This window comes from Tupaia chinensis, unplaced genomic scaffold (assembly GCF_000334495.1).
Source record: "Tupaia chinensis unplaced genomic scaffold, TupChi_1.0 Scaffold000031_1, whole genome shotgun sequence".
NCBI lineage: Eukaryota > Metazoa > Chordata > Mammalia > Scandentia > Tupaiidae > Tupaia > Tupaia belangeri.
Window position 1 is genome coordinate 2,077,383 of NW_006159461.1, and position 20,602 is coordinate 2,097,984.

Genomic DNA, 20,602 nt, shown 5'->3' on the forward strand with positions numbered 1-20,602 from the left:
GGGATTCCCTTAAGGAGAGTATGAACAACTGCATATGGGTTTGTGCCACCTCTTACCCATCCCTGACAAAATGGCACCGGACGGGTGGACATTGAACGGGGCGGCACCCCTGCCCCGTAGCAGTGCTTCCACAATGTCCCATTCACTTCAGGGGTTGTTTCCTCTACTCTCTCTTGCAAAACAAAAAAGGGGGAACTGTGGAGGGCGACAATGCCCTACCGCGGACCGCGCCACTAGATGGCGCCGAGCGGAACTCTCTTACTCGCGTAAAGAGTAAACAGATTCCTAGAAGTTTCTTACCCGGAACGCGTGCACTTGGAGTCTAGCCAATAACAAGTCGCATGATCAGCACGGGACTCTCACATATGGCCCATATGATAGGCTATATGCACTTCCGTACACGTGTACACAACACTGATTGGCCATTTTACTCTTTTTATTCGGCCATGATTCAAGTCCCAGACTCCATGACTTGAACTCACGCCGGGTGCATGTGCGTGTGTGCCCAAGATCCCAAGAGGAGAATGGAGGAGAAGGGATTGCGGTGTTGCCATCGTCCCTGGGGGGTGATTTCTTGCTTTCTGTCTCTCTGTCTCTCTCTGTCTTTCTGGCGAGCGCACACACCCTATAGCAAAAACCTCTCCCCCCCAAAAAATAAAAATAAAAATGAAGTTGTTTAATACTAAAGGAGCCTTGAATTTGGACACGTTAAAAAAATGCCTTGTAATTTCCATTTCATATGGCCCACACTAAGCAGTTGTGGCAGCTTAATTTACAGGAAAATCCAGTATCTACTTCTTTGCTTATGCCTTACATTGCTGGCCCTCTTAACGAATGCTGTTTCCTGAAGCCAACCTCTTCAGAATCACAACCTGCAGTTATTTGGCTAATGGGTGCCTTGTCTGCACATTGATCTTTTCCCACCTGGTGGCTGAAGAAGAGCAGCCGCCTCACCTGTCCTCTCATCTCTGTCTACCCTGAAAGACAAACCTGGGATGTGGCCAGTGTCTGCTCTTAAAAAAGTCGTTCATGACAAAATGTGTTGAAGGAGGACGATGACTTCCTCATCTCCGTAGTGTGCTTTACTGTTCTTCAGCGTGGGCATATTTTGAAACTGGTGGACAGACGCATACCTGCGAGCCATTGACTCTGAAAGTAACCAACACAATCCCACATGAGCAATGGGGTTTTTTTCAGTGGACTTTTTCTTCCGGGAAGGGTGATTTTGGTGGGTAATGTAGGGTAGGCCTTTAATAACTGTGTGAGTGATGGGCTCCTTTTCCCATGCCCAATGCATCCACTAAGTCCTCTTGCATAAACATCTACATACCTCCTCATACATGACCCCAAATGCTTCTAGAGGAAATACCTTGGCCAGAAAAAAACTCTCGTCAAAGTTCCAACGTGTGTTTTTGTGTTGGTGCGTTTGCATTTACTGCCAGAGATAACCCATACGGGCACTCTGCGATTCCCGATGGAATGTGATGCTCCACAACTGAACCTACTTGTGCCTGATGAATTACCCACACCCATTTAATCCATAAGTGGCATTTTCTTAACGTATCAAGCGGTCCAGGTCAATAGATGGAGCCTCGTGTCCAACAGCTGAGTGAGTGGGCTGTGCCCGTTCAGTGCTAACTCGTCATTGTGCATTGGCGTTGGGCCACGGTGATACTTCTTTTACCCTTTAACAAAACATGGACGTGTTCTGCGTGACTCACAGAAGAGAGGTAAAGGGCAGATGGGTCACCCTCTGATGAGCACCTTTTCTCTTACACAGGAATTCCGAGGGGTAAAGTGTGCTGAGGCACCTGTCCTCTAGTGAGACCCCGCCAGCTAGTCTGCGGGATTGGGTGTGGGGCCTTGAGCCTCTTCCCGTCCACCCCGTGGGACTCACAATCTGTGCTCGGGGTACAACGGCCTAAGAGGGAAGAGGGCAACCAGGATTTAAAGTAAAGCCATTTGGATTATTCCCATAATTATTAAAATGAACGGATCAGTACGTGTGCAACACAGGAAGTCCTCCGTTCAGTCTTGCTGGCGTTTTAAATAGAAGCGGGGTCAGCAGTGTAGATGCGTGACTTGGATTTCCAGCCGTTTGTTGGATTTGGAGGACGAGTCCTGACTTCACATGTTTGAGGATGGGACACTCATGATCCGAAACACCAGAGAGTCAGACCAAGGCGTCTACCAGTGCATGGCCAGAAACTCTGTGTAGAAGCCAAGACGCAGAACGCCAGGCTCAGCTGTGCCGGACTTCCAGGTAAACTGATCTTCTAGTTGAATGTCACAGAAATGCGCCGTTGCCCGGCCGTTATCTGAGTAGAAAGATGGTCTACATTCTTCCGTAAAGTAGGTGGTGCCTCAAGGGAAAGCCATTGCCCTGAGCTGTGAGTTTTGTAATCTTGTTTTAGGAAAATCTTGAACTGTGTTCTCTTGAGGTTCTTTTTAACTTAGTTGCATTATTCCCCAGCACACCACAAACGCTGTCCCCACACTTTGCTGTTCTCCTGTTGATTGCCCGTCTTCCTTCCCAGCATCCCAAGGCACGGGGAACTGGGAGCATTCTGCTCTTCAGACCCACCCACTCCTCGTGGTTCGTTGAACGCGTGTTTGCCGGCAGCCCACAGAGCTAGCCCTCGAGGACTGCGTGGTTAGAAACACGTTCCTTCAACTTTCCAAGCACGCTGTTTTGCCATAATTCCAATGGCTTTTATAAGCCAGACACAGTGATTGTGACAAGTTTTTATTAATATCATTTCGAGACGGTGGAAATACATTGTCTCTCGCCTTACTGAGCCTGCAGTCTATTAGGGGACCGCCATAATTCAAGCAATGGCAAGTTTATGATGCGGAAGGAGAGCGGATGGAAACTCAGGATGGCTGAAGGCTGGTAGATGCCTCAGAACTGGCTCTGGAGAGGGGAAGCCCTGATCTGCAAATCTGAGACTTTCCATGGTCTAAACAATGCCACGAAGGCCAGGTTTTTGTTTGTTTGTTTGTTTGTTTTTTGAGAGGTTTTTGCTACAGGGCGTGTGCGCCCGCCAGACAGACAGAGAGACAGAGAGCGAGAAATCACCCGTGGCCACGCTAACTGCTGGTCCGCATGAAGGCCGGTTTTGAGTTGGCTATTTGACATCACTGAACGTGGACGGGGAGAGGGTGCGGTGCTCAGGTGCATGGTGTCGCGGCCTGCTCAGCAATAGAGGTAAATAGCATGGGGACCAGGGATAGCAGTGACATGCAAGAAGTAGGAGTGATACATTCCAGAATTTACCTTCCATACTAACAAAATGCATTTAACTGTGAGTACGTGTGCTTTCACTTTTCTCATAGCTGTGCCGAACGACCAGACTACGAATCGTGAAAACTGGATGGACCAGCAGTTAGCTTAAGGGCTATGTCGCTGGACTCTCCCATGTAGTCGCCCCGGTTTGCGCCCTGGACCTGGTGGCTTAAAATTCACGCCGGGTACGTGTGTGTGCGTGCCCAGTGCAGGTGTGTATACATTTGAGCATGCATGTGTTTATGTGTGTGTTTGTGTATTTTGTATGTTCACGTGTGTATATGTGTATACATGTGCTTACATGCGTCACTGTGTGTACACTTGAGCATACATGTGTTCATGTGTGTCTGTGCATTTTGTACGTGCACATGTGTGTATATGTGCTTGTACGTGTCAGTGTGTGTATATACATTTGAGCATACATGTGTTTATGTGTGTATCTCTGTGTATTTTGTATGTGCACATGTGTATATGGGTGTACATGTGCTTGCACGTGTCAGTGCAGGTGTGTATACATTTGAGTATGCGTGTGTTTATGTGTCTGTGTGTATTTTGTGTGTGCACATGTGTATATGTGTGCACATGTGCTTGCACGTGTCAGTGCGTGTGTTTTGGCTGGTGCCACAGGCAGTGCAGGGGCTGCCTGCAGAGCTTCCACTTCCTCCCACAAAGCAGTGATATTGTTTGTCCTGCTCCTTTCCAAGTAGGCCGCTTTTCCTCTCCCCGTGTCAGTACTTGTCACCAGAAGGCTCCTGTGGCCTGAGCTTGTGCCTGAGTTCTGGGGGCAAAAGGAGGAAGAGCAAGGTCTGGGCAGCCCTTTTCTGAGAAGGAAACTCTCCCAGTGCCACGTGTCCGCAGTTCCCTGCAGAACTGTGCTTGAAAGAGAGGGAGTCTTGGGCCAGCTTTGTGGCCGAGCGGCTAAGCGAGCCAGATCTCCAAGGTCCCCCGGAGTTTGAATCCTGGCCTTGGTGGCTTAAGAAGCACACCTGGCATGTTCGCGTGCATGCCCCATTTCCCAACGGGACAGAGAAACGGAGCAGAGTGACTAAGGCGTGACAAGGCCCCATTGGGGGCATCCCGTTCTTTATTTGATGAGCACATGCACCCTCTGGCCAACAAAAAGAAAGGCGAGTACTTGAAAATGGGAACATTGGAACATCTAGCCCCTGCAAGGAGGACTAGGGACTGGGTGGGCATATGGCGGTTCTACAATATAGCATGGCTGTAACATAAGCAAGCTTCTAAAACGATTGTGTGTTATATTCGCTTATTTAGTTTAGCTGTAATTCTTTGGGAACTGAATGTACGTGTATAGTAGTATGCAAGCATTCTGAAAATGACAGTAGTCCTCGGGACCAGCAGTTAGCGTAATGGCTATGTCGCAGAACTCCCATGTAGTTGACCGCAGTTCGAGTCCTGGGCCCAGTGGCTTAAAACTCATGCCGGGCGCGTGTGCGTGCGTGCCCAAGATCCCGAGAGTAGAATGGAGGAGAAGGGATTGCGGTGTGGCCATCCCCCTGGGGGGGTGATTTCTCGCTTTCTCTCTCTCTGTCTCTCTCTGTCTGTCTGGCGAGTGCACGGGCCCTGTAGCAAAAAAAACCTTCTCCAAAAAAGAAAGAAAAAAAGAATTTTGGGGATAATGTGATTTAAATATATTCCTTACATACCCTGCTCTTCATTCCTCTCCGTGCCTGGTCCTTTTTTGCTTCTTTGCACTGGAGGGGGCGCCAGGAGTGGTGAAATTTCTTACCAGCTAAACTCCAAGCAGGTGTAACCTCTTGAAGCACTGACCACATTCTTTGGCCATTGTAAACAGGGCAGCCAAGTGCAGGCTCTTCTGCTAAATGGCCAGTAGATAGCTTGCACTTGTTAATATCTGACATTCCTGTCCTCAAGCACCACAACCAGGCGTGCACGGGCCCTGTAGCAAAAACCCCTTAAAAAAAAAAAAAATGACAGTAGTCCTAAAACCACCAGTGGAATAAATGAGCCTTGCTAACTGCTCCTGGGCACGTTCTTCCCCTTTTGCCCAGCCATGCCCAGCTTTGTCATCCGGCCCCAGGACACAGAGGTGCTGGTTGGCACCAGCACGACCCTGGAGTGCGTGGCCACAGGCCACCCGCTCCCCCACGTCACTTGGACCAGGGGCAACGGACAGGCACTGGATGGATCCAGGCACGTGGCCACTCCCGGCGGCCTTCACTTGCCGAACGTCGCTCTGCAGGATCACGGCCTGTTTACCTGTCATGCTAACAACAGCCACGGCTCTGCCCAAGCTGCTGCCAACATCATTGTACACGGTATGGGGGCATGGGTCGTCAGTGACGTGTTCCTTCTGTCCCACTCAAAATTACTTTTCAACCTACGAAAATAATGTCATGTACCTTAGCGGAGACGTATTTATATTTGCCATTTATTTTTGATGCAATAGAATTTTCAAAACTAATCTGCTTCAAGTTAAAAGCGGGATTTTTTTTTTCCAGTTCAATCTTTATTCAAATGCCTGAATCAAGTGTTAGCAATAAAAGAGATTAAGTGATCTATCTGGCAGCAAACTGTCAAAAGATATTTGCACTTCAGAATATTTTGCAGACAAAGGAAAGACACTTCAGATAGGAAAGCAAAGGGCTGTGCCCCAAGGTCACGGTGCTCACCAAGCTGTCTACTCAATGCGCTGAGAGCGGTGAGGGCTCTAAGCAGAGCCACAATGCCAGCCGACAGCGCTAATAAAGTCCCCGAACCCAGCAATAATTGCTATGCACGCGCGTTCAGTCATCTTGGAAAAACACACGCTGGCTGCTTTGGTAACCTGAGGCTGCCCTTTCTTTCCACTGTTGTGTGTGTGTCCATGTGTGTGCACCCACGGGCATGCACACACATGCATGTGTGTGTGTTTGCGGGTATATGTGTGTATGCACACATGCACTCAATCCTCCTGTAAGCTGAGCGATTTAGTAAACAACAGAATAGAGAGGTATTTTTGGAGTGATGCCGAAAGTTCTATTCTATCCCAAACAGCTTTTATCACCTGACAGTGCAGTAAGTAATTTACAATGATCCATGTTAAGGGCCTCCTGAAGTCAGGAATATTTTAATTGTGTTAAGAAGCTTCATTATTTTCTGATTTGCATAGGATGTCACTCCCAGAGACGCAAGGTCAGTGTAGACTGTAGAGAGACCGGGCTCTGGCAGTGTAGACTAGAGGACACTCCAAGGCGGGTGCCTGAGACTTGGCCACCAGAGACTCGAGACTTCACCCCACCTGGGTCCCCATATCCCACACGTACTTCCTGGATTCCTACCATCAGCTCCTTCAGTAGCGATAGCTCCAGATTTCTTGTTTCCATTGACATGTCTGAAGACAAAATCGTGTTTTTCCTAGAAATGCTAATACCATGGAAAACACTTTCCTTGCTCTAAAAACACAGTGCAGAAATGAAATTGTTCTCCACGTCTTTGGTAACTCCTGGGGGAAATTACTTTTAAAGGACCCATACATTATTGGTAGACTTTCATTGTGTTGAGATTGAAACATGCTTTCAAGAAGACGTGTTTAGTCTTTGTTTTGCTTGTATTATTTTCTGCTTAATGCCATCTTTTTCCTTGTACAAACACGATCCCTAGTCCAACATTTGCACTCTCACAGGCTCCTTTATTTCACGCGAGGCTGGCCTTCTGTTTGCAGCGTCTTGCCTGTGGTTCCTGTTCTTTCCATCTGCCCATCTGCACCAGCTGATGTTATCCAAACTGCTAACATCCGCGTGGGCCCTAATTTCTCAGACCACCATGCCTGTGACTCCCTCCTCCGGACGGTTTGCACCGCAGTCACCATCTGCTTGTGCTGTCATTTGTAACTGCACTGGTGTCACTTGTGGATCTATGTGTTCCAGTTGTTAATTGGCCTTGAAATGGTCCATTAATCATTTTATGCATTTATAAAAGAGGCTTCTTTTATTTGCCTAGTGCATAGGCTATAAATATCTTAAGAGGTACCATTCCTGTGTCATTTTAATGGGTGTCCCTGTCAAGTTTCTTTAGTTCTTTAATGTCTATTTAAGCTAAGATCACAAGACCCACAGATAAACTTCCTTCCTTAAAGTGATTGAAGCAAATGACAAATAAAATGATTAAAAAATAACCCTCAAAAACTTCAGTGAAAGGTTGGGACCAGCAGTTAGTGTAATGGCTATGTCTCAGAACTCATGTAGTCGACCGTGGTTCGCGTCCCAGACCCGGTGGCTTAAAACTCATGCCAGGCGCATGTGCGTACGTGCCCAAGATCACGAGAGGAGAAGGAGGAGAAGGGATTGCGGCGTGGCCATCCCCCCTGGGGGGTGATTTCTCGCTTTCTGTCTCTCTGTCTGCTCTGTCTGGAGAGCACACGCGCCCTATAGCAAAAACTTCTAAAAAATAAAACAAAACAAAAACAAAAACACTCAGTGAAGGGTTGAACTGCAGTAGGTAACATCAACTGTAACACTGAGGTGCTTTTTGTCCAAGTCATCACTGTCACGCAGAGCCAGAGGCTGGACTTTAGTAAAATAACCTGGACCAGTGGAGCCTTGTGTTTGGGGCAGCTGGATCCCACACAGCTGTGCTAGTGGTTCGAGTCCCAGACCAGCGTACATCCCTGGACTTCCACATGGCTGAGCACAGTTCAAATTCTAGATCTGGTGGCTTGCTTTTCCACTTCCCTATGTCTCAGAACTCATGTAGTCGACCGTGGTTCGCGTCCCAGACCCGGTGGCTTAAAACTCATGCCAGGCGCATGTGCGTACGTGCCCAAGATCACGAGAGGAGAAGGAGGAGAAGGGATTGCGGCGTGGCCATCCCCCCTGGGGGGTGATTTCTCGCTTTCTGTCTCTCTGTCTGCTCTGTCTGGAGAGCACACGCGCCCTATAGCAAAAACTTCTAAAAAATAAAACAAAACAAAAACAAAAACACTCAGTGAAGGGTTGAACTGCAGTAGGTAACATCAACTGTAACACTGAGGTGCTTTTTGTCCAAGTCATCACTGTCACGCAGAGCCAGAGGCTGGACTTTAGTAAAATAACCTGGACCAGTGGAGCCTTGTGTTTGGGGCAGCTGGATCCCACACAGCTGTGCTAGTGGTTCGAGTCCCAGACCAGCGTACATCCCTGGACTTCCACATGGCTGAGCACAGTTCAAATTCTAGATCTGGTGGCTTGCTTTTCCACTTCCCCCACCTTCTGGTCAAATTAAAATAACTAAATAAATAACAATGATGAATAAAGTTAAATAAAATAATTCTTATAAAAAAAAAAAAAGTCCTGAGAAAATGGAGAAGGGATTGCATTGTGACCATTCCCCAGGGGGTGCCTTTTCACTTTCCTTCTCTCTCTTTCTCTCTGTCTCTCTCTGGTGAGTGCACACGTGTGCCCTCCAGCAAATATAAAATAAAATAAAATAGCAAAACCCTTCATCTCCGCATGTGCTATTTCAGTTTTGGAGGCAGGCCTCGGTTGGCCACTGTTTTAAATTGCAGGTCCAGAAACATTCTTATCACTCGGTCTAACTCCTCCAGCCTTCGCTGAAGCCTTGACGATGTTCAGGTGTTCCTGATTTCCCCCATTAGATTTAATTTCTCCATTGACACAGCAAGGTGGTCATGTAAGAATTAGGAAAAAACATAAACTGATCATTTTCTCACACTCCTCCGATGCTTTTCTAGATGTGGAGCCCTGAGGTTTCTAATTAATTTAATTTTGTATGAGGAACATGTGAAGTAAAGCAATGCTTTTCACCCAGACTTGGCTAATGGTGAATCGTAATCATTATTCAAAGTTGAACTCACAGTTTCCAGCCCTGAGACCTTGACCAAAGGGCTGTGCTTTTCTTTCACAGCCCTCTCACTGTGTCACGAGTCCAGGTTTTGATGTAGAAATATTTTTGCTCTTTTTAAGTCATTCTCAGTCATTTTAGGAGTTAGCGTAATCTGGAAAGAACACCAGGCTGGGGGTGGAGCAGCCCAGGTTCTCGGACGGTCACTGCCACTTATTCTGACTGAGGAATTCAGTTCGGCCTCCCCAGTCTGAACGTCTTCGGCAGCGACTGCTGGCCTGTGGGTTGTGTTCCAGCTGGCTTTTCTAGAACTCTATTGCAAATAGCTTGCCGGCCTTCCTGAGGGCTATCACGAAGTTGAGTGAGTCTGAATTTACCTTGTAGCATAGTTATTTAGTTCAGCACCTTGCTTAGAATTGAGGAAGACTATTTTTTTGAGAAAACATCTTTATCACTGGCACAAGTATGAAACTTGCAGAAAACGCACTTTGCCAAATCCTGTTCACTTTATCCTGTCTCCTGGACTTCCAGCCGGGATTGTGCAGAGTCCAGGGCAGAGAGATGAGCTGCCGCATCGTCCGGAAGAGCTCCAACCATGCCCTCACTGAAGTCATTGCTGGAGATCACCTTGTCCTCTTAAATGGCCACATGGGCTTCTTTATTTTTAATATTTGGGGATTTATAAAGAAAAGTCCATTTGGCCATTTCTTCTGGGAGAACAAGAGAGACCTTCAATATATGGTCCTCATACCACAACCACACTCCAGCCTGGTGGGCCCAGACCACGGCTCACACACCTTACAGCATGTGCAGGGAGACCCTGGGACGCCAACCTGGGACCCTCCCATGGGCTTCAGCATCACAAGACAGTTACATTCCCCTTGCATCACCACGCTAGCCACATTTACTTTTTATATAAATCAAAGCATCAAAACAGATGTCAGTAAACTAATGTGTATGCAGTATGAGCTATTCATTATGTATACAAAATCAACTATGAAACATCTGAATATTTGGGACTCTGAGTTTTCAGAATTAACAGAGCCCCTCGTTACTCTGTGTGTGAAAGTTTGGGGGAAGAAAACGATTTTGTTAATAACTTAAATACAATTTGTAGTTTTAAATCATTTCCCTGCCTTTCATAACCGAATACCTGCAAGGAGGATTTAATCGTACTCGCAACAGATTCGGGGGTGGCCCCTTCCTACCGGCTGTGCTTTCTGCTCTGCTCACCAGAGGTGGCTTTTTTTTTTTTTTTAGAGGTTTTTGCTATAGGGCGCGTGTGCTCGCCAGACAGACAGAGAGAGACAGAGAGACAGAAAGCGAGAAATCACCCTCCAGGGGGGATGGCCACACTGCAATCCCTTCTCCTCCTTTCTCCTCTTGGGATCTTGGGCACGCACACACACGCGCCCGGCGTGAGTTTAAGCTGCCGGGTCCGGGACTCGAACCATGGTTGACTACGTGGGAGTCCAGCGACATAGCCATTACGCTAACTACTGATCCCCAGTGGTGGCTATTTGTAATGTCCTTACAGACACACGCATGCCAGCCCGCACGCTCTGAGTAACCTCGTGGAGAGTAATTGGAAACAGACCCTACTTCCACAGTATTTTGAAACTCATTCCCCTTCCCCCTTGGTATAAAAAGGCTGTAAAATAATTTCTAATTTCGATGGACTCTCTCCTCTCTCTAGCTCCACCACGATTTATGGTCAGCCCCAAGGATCAGGTGGTGCTGGAAGAACACGCTGTGGAGTTCCTCCGTGAGGCTGAAGGCCGCCCGCCTCCGGTAATCGTCTAGACAAAAGCAGGTATGAGCACATCTGCAAGGAACTGGGGCAAGAATTCAGAGTCCCGAAGCGGTGTGACCTGATTGCTATAGCTGGATCGCGACTGCATGCACACCGCACAGCAGGCCACCCTGGTTAAGTAGGGTGCCATCACAATTTCTGTGGTAAGTTTCAGCATTTGAACCTATAGCCTTCCTGAGAGCATCCCCTTTGGAACTCAGTTTTCTCATTTTGTCTTAAAGTTTATTATTTATTTATTTCTTCTGTGAGTGACAGAGACAGAGACAGCACTCCCAACGGGGTCCCCATGCCCTGAGCCACCCCGTCCCAGCCTACCCGGAATCATGGCACGTGCATGCCCATTGTACTCAGACAGGTCTCTGGATGAGAACCTGCAACCTTCCCAAATGGGTCAGACTCACAGAGCATCATGTTGGACCGCTGTGCCTGCTATGCCACTGTCTGAGCCCTGTCTCCTCTTCTTTTTTTTTTTTTGAGAGGTTTTTGCTATAGGGTGCGTGCATGCACCAGAAAGACAGAGAGAGAGAGAGACAGAGACAGAAAGCAAGAAATCAACCCCCGGGGGGATGGCCACACCACAATCCCTTCTCTTCCATTCTCCTCTCGGGATCTTGGGCACGCACGCACACGCGCCCGGCGTGAGTTTAAGCCACCGGAAAAAAAATGTCGACTACATGGGAGTCCAGCGACATAGCCATTAGGTCAACTGCTGCTCCCCCCCCATTTTCTCTTTTTAAAAATGACTATTGTAGCATTCAGCAATATTACATTTTTCTTAAAGTGGTACAATCCTCCATTTGTGCAAAATAAAGTTGTAAGGGAAATGAGGTAACACGTGAAGCTCTCCGAACAGAAGCTCTCGAAAGAGCTGCTCTCCTTGGGGAGCGGGTGTGTGCCGTTAGGTGCTAGCAGGCAGGGTCCACCCTCTGACCCAGAGAGGGAGCCCAGGGGCATTATAGAAAAGATTGGCAGCTGTCTGGAGGACACCTTGTCACAGAGTCCTCTGTGCCTGGGAATCCTGACCTGTTCATTAGCTCAGGTACCTGGTTAAATTCGAAGTACATCCCAAGCTGTGAGTTTCTTTGGCTAGGATTTGGGTGTAGTCTTCATGAGTTTGGAGAGGAGGGTAGAGGGGCGCTGGCAGCCCTGAAGCCCACATTCACGTCTCTAGCCCTTCATTTACTGAGCGCTTGCAGGATCTCGGGCAGGCAAGTTAACTGCTGTCTACGAGCCCCCTTCTCTACGCTGGGCGATGTTTCCTGTTCACAGGGCAGTTCTGGAGATGGGTCAGAACCCACTTATGTCCGTAGACATTTAGAAGAGGCACATCGTTAGACACTCATACACTCAGTAAAGGTCAGCTACTACTTTTCCAACTATCAAAGGACATTAAATAAGGCACAAATTTTCACTAAGATGGTGAAAATAGCAATCTCATTTCATCGTCAGTGACCAAGGCATGAAGTGTTAGAAGGATTGAGAGGTTCAGTATAAGCTCAAAGATAAAAAGTTCAGTGATGTCCCGAGGGTAGGCAGTGTGCTTGCTATGCTGAATCGGCACTTTAAATAGTATAATTTGGGGCCAACAGGTGGTATAATGGCTAAGGTGCTGGACTCCCAGATGGCCGGTCTCAGTTCAAGTCCCAGACCTGGTAGCTTGGAAATCACGCTGGGCATACGTGTGTGCATGGCCCAGATCCCAAGGAATGAAGGACAGCAAACTGGTGTGGCCATCTCTGCTGGGGCTAATTTCTCACTTCCCCTCTCTGTCTCTCTGTCTCCTTCTTGCCCTATGGCAAAAACCTAAAAAAATTATAATTCAAGAATGTTTTTATATTCCAAATGTTGCATACATGTGAGAAACAAATTAGGGAGGTATTTGAAAATTATATTTAGTAATCAGATTGGCTTTGAAATTTGCATTCTAATTGCGGTAAACAAGGCAAAGAGGGCAAACGGAAGACCGGGACTCCTTCGGAGGCTCAGATGTCCTGGTGAGAGGTGCTGCTGGTTTGCAATGCAGTGGCCCAGGTTGGGGCAGGTCACCGAGGGGTCACGTTTCTGGGGATGTAACGCTGGGGAGGAGCCATCTGGGACACGCAGGTGCAGAGGAGTTCTCAGGACGGTCACGTGCACTCTAGCTTTCGGCTCTTGGGGCCGTCCCGGTGCCATGCGAAGCTCTCTCTGGCTCTCTGCAGGAAGGCAGCTCCCTCTGGAAGGTCAGCCCGTGTGTCACTCCTCCGGCACGCTGAGAATCGAGCAGGTGGCACGCCACCATCAAGGCCAATACGAATGCTGAGCTGTCAGTCCGCTGGGGGCGAGGAAGGTGTCTGTCCAGCTGACCGTGAGACCCAAAGGTGACCGTCACCACGACCCGTTTCACATTTTGGCCAGAATGCCCTTTTCTGTCTTTGACACACTCTGAAGGGACCTCCTTACTTACTTGGCTTTTTGATCTTATAAGATCTGAGAAATTGCAAATTTAATATCTTCTTCCAGTCTTTTATGTAACTTCATTTTTTAAAATTTGAGAATAGTATTTCTGATAATACTAATTATATGTTTTCTCTAAAAAATGTGATTTCATGTTTTCTTGGGAAGTTGTTTACACTGATTAATTAGCCCCATCTGCATAGACTGTGTCACAGGATGCGGTTTTCAGGTGGGGAGGGGGAGCTTACTCTCAGAGTTAAGGAAAACATAATGCAGGTAACGTCCTTCAGACTGCTCATGTGAAAACCTTCCTTAGGTTTACCCTGCATGGCATATATTCCGTAATGAGATGTGGCATTTGTTCATAAGTTATTGCGACTTAGATGTAAAAAAGAGAAAACGCAAGGCCAAAATTAAAAAAAATAATAATAATAATTCCAGAGCAAAAATGAAAAGCGGTTGCTGGTATCTGCTACCGAAATCCGTCTCAGTTCGGCTGATGCCGACACGCCAGCACCTGCATTGTGGTTTCGGCGCCGCTTCGCATTTCAATGTCCTTCTCTAGATGCGCTGCAGTTTCTGATGGAGTAGGTCCAAGCCCAAAGGTGACGGGTACTTAGGTAAGAGCGTAAGAGCAGAGAGAAAGCTGGCCGTCCCAGGCAACGTCAGCGGGCGGAGCGCGGCACCGACCCTGCGTCCTGCGTGGCGCTGTCGGCCGAGGGGCTGCGCTGAGCCGCGGTGCGCAGGTGGTCTCCTGTCACTGTCACTCGGAGACAGGCCCAGCGCGTTCCCGTGGAGGTTGGGATTCTAACAGGCAGAAGCGGTCGTAGGAAGGGTGTGCACATGGCAGCTCCAGCGAGTGGGAACGTCTGAACGCACGCTGTGGAAAGGTGACGGCGTCAGACGTCCTAGGACGTCCTGGTTCTGCCTCAGAGGAAACACCAGGAGCTGGCCTGAGAATCGTCCACTTTCGAACTGGTTTATGAAAACAATTCAAAATCAGGAAGTTTTTACAGTTGATATTTAAAAAATATTAAATCAACAAATATCAAACAAAATGTGTTGTAATATGCTGTGAGGACACTGAAGTCACTGGTCCTAACTGTGCCCACTGCCAAGTCCTCCCACTTAGCGAGTGTCTAAGAAAAGTGTGTGGAAACATGGAATTAACGTACACGTCTCGGTTTGGGTAAAAATGCTGAAATCCGTGGACCTTCCCGGATAGCTTTTTAAGTAATACGCGTCTTCCATAGACTTTTTGAATACCCCTTAGAGCGAGCCTTTCGTTTTCAATATAGAAACCATTTCGCTTCCTTAAGGAGGTGTCCTTGACTCCCCAAGACCCCGTAAGTGACCCTTGTTGGAATTAACATTAGACTATGCCATTTAATGTGATAGTTGACTTGTAGAGGCATCTGCTAAGTCTATCAGATATTCATAGGTGAGAAGATGCCAATCGCAATGGGCAGGAGTGTGGAAACAAGGAAGGCTCCCTGGAGAAGGGGGAGACTGACCTGTGGCACCTGACGCTCCGACGGGGCAGGGCGAGGGCCGCCGGCGGGAAACCGTGGGGTGTGGATTGAGTTGGGACATGTCAAGCCTGGGCTTCAGGCTAGGAGCTACTGAGAATTGTGGTCAGATCCAAGTTTTAAATGTCAAATCGCTGACGGTGGGCAGGGTAGACCGGATGGAGAGACAGAACAAGTGGAATCCGTCAGAGACATGACTGTAGTCAGTAACGTGAGACACGCCTGGATCCTGATGGCGGAATGGGAGAGTGAAGCCGCAGAAGAAAACTATAGCGGGCAGCCATTGTATCTGACGTCGTGGACACAACCTTCCCTTCTCTCCTACGGTCTGTCCCCAAGAATACTGTGTGGAGCGTTTGTCTCTTTCCTGAAGGGGATCTGCTTCCTTAACAATATTGTGGGCATGGTGTACATTTTCGTGAGTTTTGTGCACTTTGACGGTCTTACTCTAAGATGTCTCTGTTGGCGTTCCTTATGGCCTTATGTGTTTTTCACTGTGGCGATTCAAATACTATTTTATTTAAGGCGTGTTGTTCTCAATGACTTATTTCCATTTTTTTTTGCTTTATTATTTGTTTTCTTTTAGAAATCTCCACACTTTGGGTATATTTCAGTTCTTCTCAAAGTGGATTTTGTGGATTGGTAGTGTAGGGGTGTTTCTCAGGCCCTTTCAGACGGTTTTGTAAGTTAAAACTATCTCAAAATAATATTGAAATGTTACTTGCCTTTTAACTGGGTGGACATTTGCACTGATGGTGCAACAATCACAGTGAAGGAAACTTCCAGAGCCTTAGACCAAGACAATGACACCAGAGACAGCTGGGATCCTTACATTCTCTACTTGCAGGGAAAAAAAAATGTCTCTTAGTGTTACTTATTATTATTATTTTTAAAAATCTTTTTCAGTTTTTTTTTTTCCCTCATAGGGCATGTGTAGTCACTGGAGCAAGACAGAGAGAGACAGTGGGAGGGAAGGTGAGAAATCACCCACCTCGATCTTTTGTTCTCCTTCATTCTCCTCCTGGGATTTTGGGCATGTGTGCACACACACCTGGCATGCTTTTCAAGTGTCCAGTCTGGGATTCAAACTGTGCTCAACCATATGAGAGTCCAGCGCCTTAACTGCCATGCCACCTGCTTGCCCTACTTAATGTTATTTTCAAAAGGGAAAAGATGAGACCGGAAGTTGGTGTAATGGCTATGTCGCTGGACTCCCATGTAATCGACTGTGGTTTGAGTCCTGGACTTGGTGGGTTGAACTCACTCTGGGTGCGTGTGCATGTGTTCCCAGGATCCTGAGAGGAGAATGGATTATGGCATGGCCGTCCCCCCTGGGGGGTGATTTCTCACTTTCTGTCTCTCTGTCTCTCTCTGTCTGTCTGGCGAGTGCATGCGCCCTATAGCAAAAACCTCTAAAAAAAAAAAAAAGGGGGAGAAGGTTACTTTGATTAAATCTCGACCCTTCAAGGCCTGCCATTGAATGGTATGTGCAATGAAGGTAACTGGCAGAAAGTACTGCCGCTTGTTAGATCTGGCGCAGTGCCAGAGATCATTCTTAGTTCTCTGAAAAAGTTTTTAAAATTTTTTTTGTGCCCAAACACTTATCTTTGTGAGGTTATGTTTTATTATGTACTTGAACCAAAATAAATAATTGTGAGAAACTGAATTCACAGCGATTATTCTAGTACTGAGATTCGCAAAATAAAACTATGCTGCTATGCTCACTACTGTTTGTTTTATTACTAGAGTTCTCATTCGTTCACCAAAGAGATGTGAGGGAGAGAAAGAGAGAGAGAGAGAGAAGGAGAGAGAGAGGGAGAGAGGGAGAGAGGGAGGGGGGAGAGAAAGTGTCCCCAAATGGGGCGTGGTTACAATGCAATCCTCTTTCCTTTCTCCTCCTGTCAGGATTTTGGGTGTACACACATGTGCCCAGCATGTTTTTCAAGACACCCAGGACAGGATTCGAGCTGTGGGAAGTCACGTGGGATCCGGATTCCTTTACACAACGCTCAAGCGGGACTATGGTGCTAACTCTACACACACTGCTTTTATTTTAGGAAAAGAGAGTTGTTTTTCATAAAAATATGTTATTTATCTGGAAAAGCTATGAGTTTACAATAGCAATTTTTAAATGAATGAATAAATACATGTCGAAATGCTCAGTTTTAATTTCCAATATGGTAAGCATAGTTACATAAAATCCATATAAACTGGATTCCTTTGTGCTTCTTAATCAGTTTAAATGCAAAATAAAATGTTCTTGAGACCAAAATGTTTGCGAGCCACTCCGCTGTAGGGTCGTCTTTGATTTCTAGCTCTCCCGTTTTCGTTCCGATTTTCGTTCCGATCCACTTCAGTTTTTATTTCCATGTCATTACACTTGTTTTTCTCTAGCCTGTCCTTCGTGTCCAAAATTGTGTTTTCAGCAGTGTCTGTTCACCCCAGTGATGTTTCTAACATTTAGTTATGAAGCAGCTTTTTTAAACCAATATTTTGCAAAATTATATGCAAATATTTATAAACAATGAATATAATGAAAATAAAGAAGATATAATTGATGAAAATTGATTCCCGAAGAGATAGAAATCTAAGAGTATCCCAGAGAGGAAAGAGACTTGCCTGAGATGGGTGCAGAACAGATTCTCGTCTGATCCTCTCAGCATGGCTCTACGGGTTATTCCTTTTCTGCATTTTAGGCTGTGAAAGAGCTACCTCCCACAAAAGCTTGTGCTCAGGTGCTTTTCCAGAGAAAATAACAATTTAAACAACAATTCCAATTCTGCTTAAATTGGTGCAGGGATTAGAAAATGATGAATGCTATAAGAATATCTTTTTAAAAACCACTGTGATCTCGATAACAAACCCCTGAGAAATAGCTATGCAAATGACCCACAAATATAAATAAGAATTCTTATAAGTCATGAAGAAACCAGAGCATATTAAAAATATTAGTTCATAATCAAATGATGTTTATTCCAGAAACTCAAGAATGGCATAATAGGCAAGCCATTATTATATTTTACTGCATTAACAGGTTTATAGAGGAAAATCATGTAATTTTCAGATACTACAAAGGCATTTGCTAAATTAAACATTGATTCTCATGAAAACTTTTACTAATGTAAGTCTGAATAGCCATCGCAATAAAATAGTTCTACTGAGCCCACTAGCCAGAATCTTGCACAAAAGAGAAATGATACAGTGTTTTTATTAAAGAAAGAAATAGACCTCGGGTTTCCTCTATCGCTGCTATTATTGAATGTAGTTTTAGTGTGAGAAATCATGAAAATTAGCCAAGAAACACAGGAAAGAATGATCAGGAAAATTCTGAAAAAGAACAATAATTCAGAAGAGTTAGTCATGCCACATAATGAAACACGGGTTAAAGTTACAGTAACTAAAACAGTACAAGAACAGTCTGTCACATCACAGGACGAGGGGCCAGGTGGGGTCCAGTGATGACACAACCAGGCCCATGTGGAGAAGGCCGAGTTCAGTCTGGCACCCCTCAGTGTACCTGTGATGAGGCTGGCTGAGATTGGGGGGGTGCATCGTGAAGATCCTGCTGGCGGTGCCCCCCCTGCCCCCGTGTCTAATTCGATCTTGCTCTGCCATGGAAGAAATAAATAAGCTTTTAAAAATTCATAAAACTAGTATAGGATCTAGCAACTGATTCAATTTCTCCTGGAGGTAGTGTTTGCAAAGCCGCCCTGAGCTGTGACCTCCCTGCTGGGGAGGCTCTTACTCTAGTCATGGAGGTGTCAGGAAAGTCAGGACACATTTTACCATGTTTTTCTATGCAAAAATTGGCCACGACTTTTCCAACAGCCCAGTGTTTGGGTGGAGTGGTCTTCAGTGCTCTCCTGGTTTTATCAAAATTTGTAGCACGTTTCTGTTTCTCGTGCTCTTTGTCGGTTCGAAATGATTCTGTTTGAGGACGCAGGCACTTACCAGAGCGGAGGAGAAAACATTCCCCTACCTGCAATCCCGTCTTCCCCACCTCTCCAGCCTGGTGGGATTTCGGGCATTTGTGCCCTCGCGCCCAGTGTTTCTCGAGCAGCCAGCCCAGGACCCAAACCACTGGGTAGCCACTGGCCCGATACCCCAGTCCCAGAGCCAGCTCAGCTTCTGGATGATTTTTTTGAAGTGAAAAAGAAAAGTGCCACCATGGGGACCAGCAGATGGAATAGTGGTTATGCCGTAGGACTCCCACATGGATGACTGCGTTTTTTTTTGTTTTTTGTTTTTTTTTTGGGAGAGGTTTTTGCTATAGGGCGTGTGCACTCGCCAGACAGACAGAGAGCAGAGAGAGACATAGAGACAGAAAACGAGAAATCACCCCCCAGGGGGGTGGCCACGCCACAATCCCTGCTCCTCCGTTCTCCTCTCGAGATCTTGGGCACGCACGCACACGTGCCCGGCGTGAGCTTTAAGCCACTGGGTCTGGGACGCGAACCATGGTTGACTATGTGGGAGTCCAGCGACATAGCCATTATGCTAACTGCTGGTCCCGATGACTGCATTTTGAGGCCTGGGCCTGATGGCTTGATCACACCGGCATACGTGCGGGAGCCCAAGATTCTGGAAGGAGGATGGAGGAGAAGGGACTGTGGCATGGCTGTCTCCCCTGTAAGGGTGATTCCTCCCTTTCCCTCTCACTGTCTCTGTCTCTCTCTCTTCTACAAGTGCATGCAGGCTAAGGCATAAAAAAGTTTTAAAAAAAGAAAAGAAAGAAAAATGCCACCGTGATTCTGGCAGTCTCAAGCTGGGGACTTAGCTTTTCTTTCAAAGCTTCGTATCTCACAAAGCCCACGGCCCACTCCTTTCCTTCTCCTGGCACGGGCGGGAGGGGTGCCCCCTAAGTGGAGGGGAAGAACATGCTCAGTCTGCTCTTTGTACAGATCCATCTTTTCTGCCTCTCAGTTTTCCTTTTCAGTGAGCACAGAAGGAAAGGGGCAGGGACAGGTCGCTGATTGGAGGCCTCTCCTTCCTGTTGCTCCTTAGTGTCTCCTGGTCACCAGGTGCTCTGCAGGGCCGGCTCTCCAGGGCTCACAATGCCTCTTGCAGAGCCCCGACGAGGTCCCCTCACTACTCAGTTCCTTGGTGAAGGAGGAGGGGTTATGCGGCCTCTGGCCTCTCCTGGCTCTTCTTACAGCTGGTCTGTCCCACAGTCCCTGCTGGTAGGGTTCCCCAGCTCTGAGGACTGGGAGGTATTATCCAAGAGGTGACCTGAGCTGCCCCCTCTAAGCTGCACGTTCTCTCAGCTCTGCCTTTATGGCCTTACTCCTTTTCCCCCCTCTTACTTTGTTTTATTTCATTTTTTGCGTTCAATCTCTATATGTTTTTATGACACTGAAAATAAGATTTCCCAGCATGAATACCCTGTTATTCCAAAGAAATGAGCACACACATTGTCATCACTTTTTGCCATTGCACATCTATCAGATTATTGAGTCCACTGACTAAGCCACATCTAGCTAGAGGTCTAAATGCCACTGTCCCTTTCTGGGAGACGATTTTCATTTTTTTCCTTCATTCTAATCTTTAACAGACATGTAGTAGCTGTTCAAATTTATGGGGCACAGTGAGATCTGTTAGTACAAACACACAGTGTGTAATGATCAGATCACCATCCAAACATTTTGTGTTCTGAGCAAGAAAACCCAACATGCTGCAAAAACAGATGCTTCCAGTTTTATAGGAGGCAAGTCCACTCCCTCTTCCAGGAGAATGAAGAGC

The 20,602-nt window shown here is 46.8% G+C and overlaps 1 protein-coding gene across 1 annotated transcript in view; it reads left to right on the forward strand.

The window, feature by feature from the left end:
• Nucleotides 1-20,602, forward strand: part of PXDNL (peroxidasin like) — a 525,965-nt gene that overhangs the window by 355,913 nt on the left and 149,450 nt on the right. Inside the window, 5 exon segments of the mRNA XM_006140357.1 lie at nucleotides 2,095-2,213; nucleotides 2,216-2,263; nucleotides 5,320-5,586; nucleotides 10,785-10,901; nucleotides 13,100-13,258. Coding sequence (XP_006140419.1) covers nucleotides 2,095-2,213; nucleotides 2,216-2,263; nucleotides 5,320-5,586; nucleotides 10,785-10,901; nucleotides 13,100-13,258 — 710 coding nt within the window.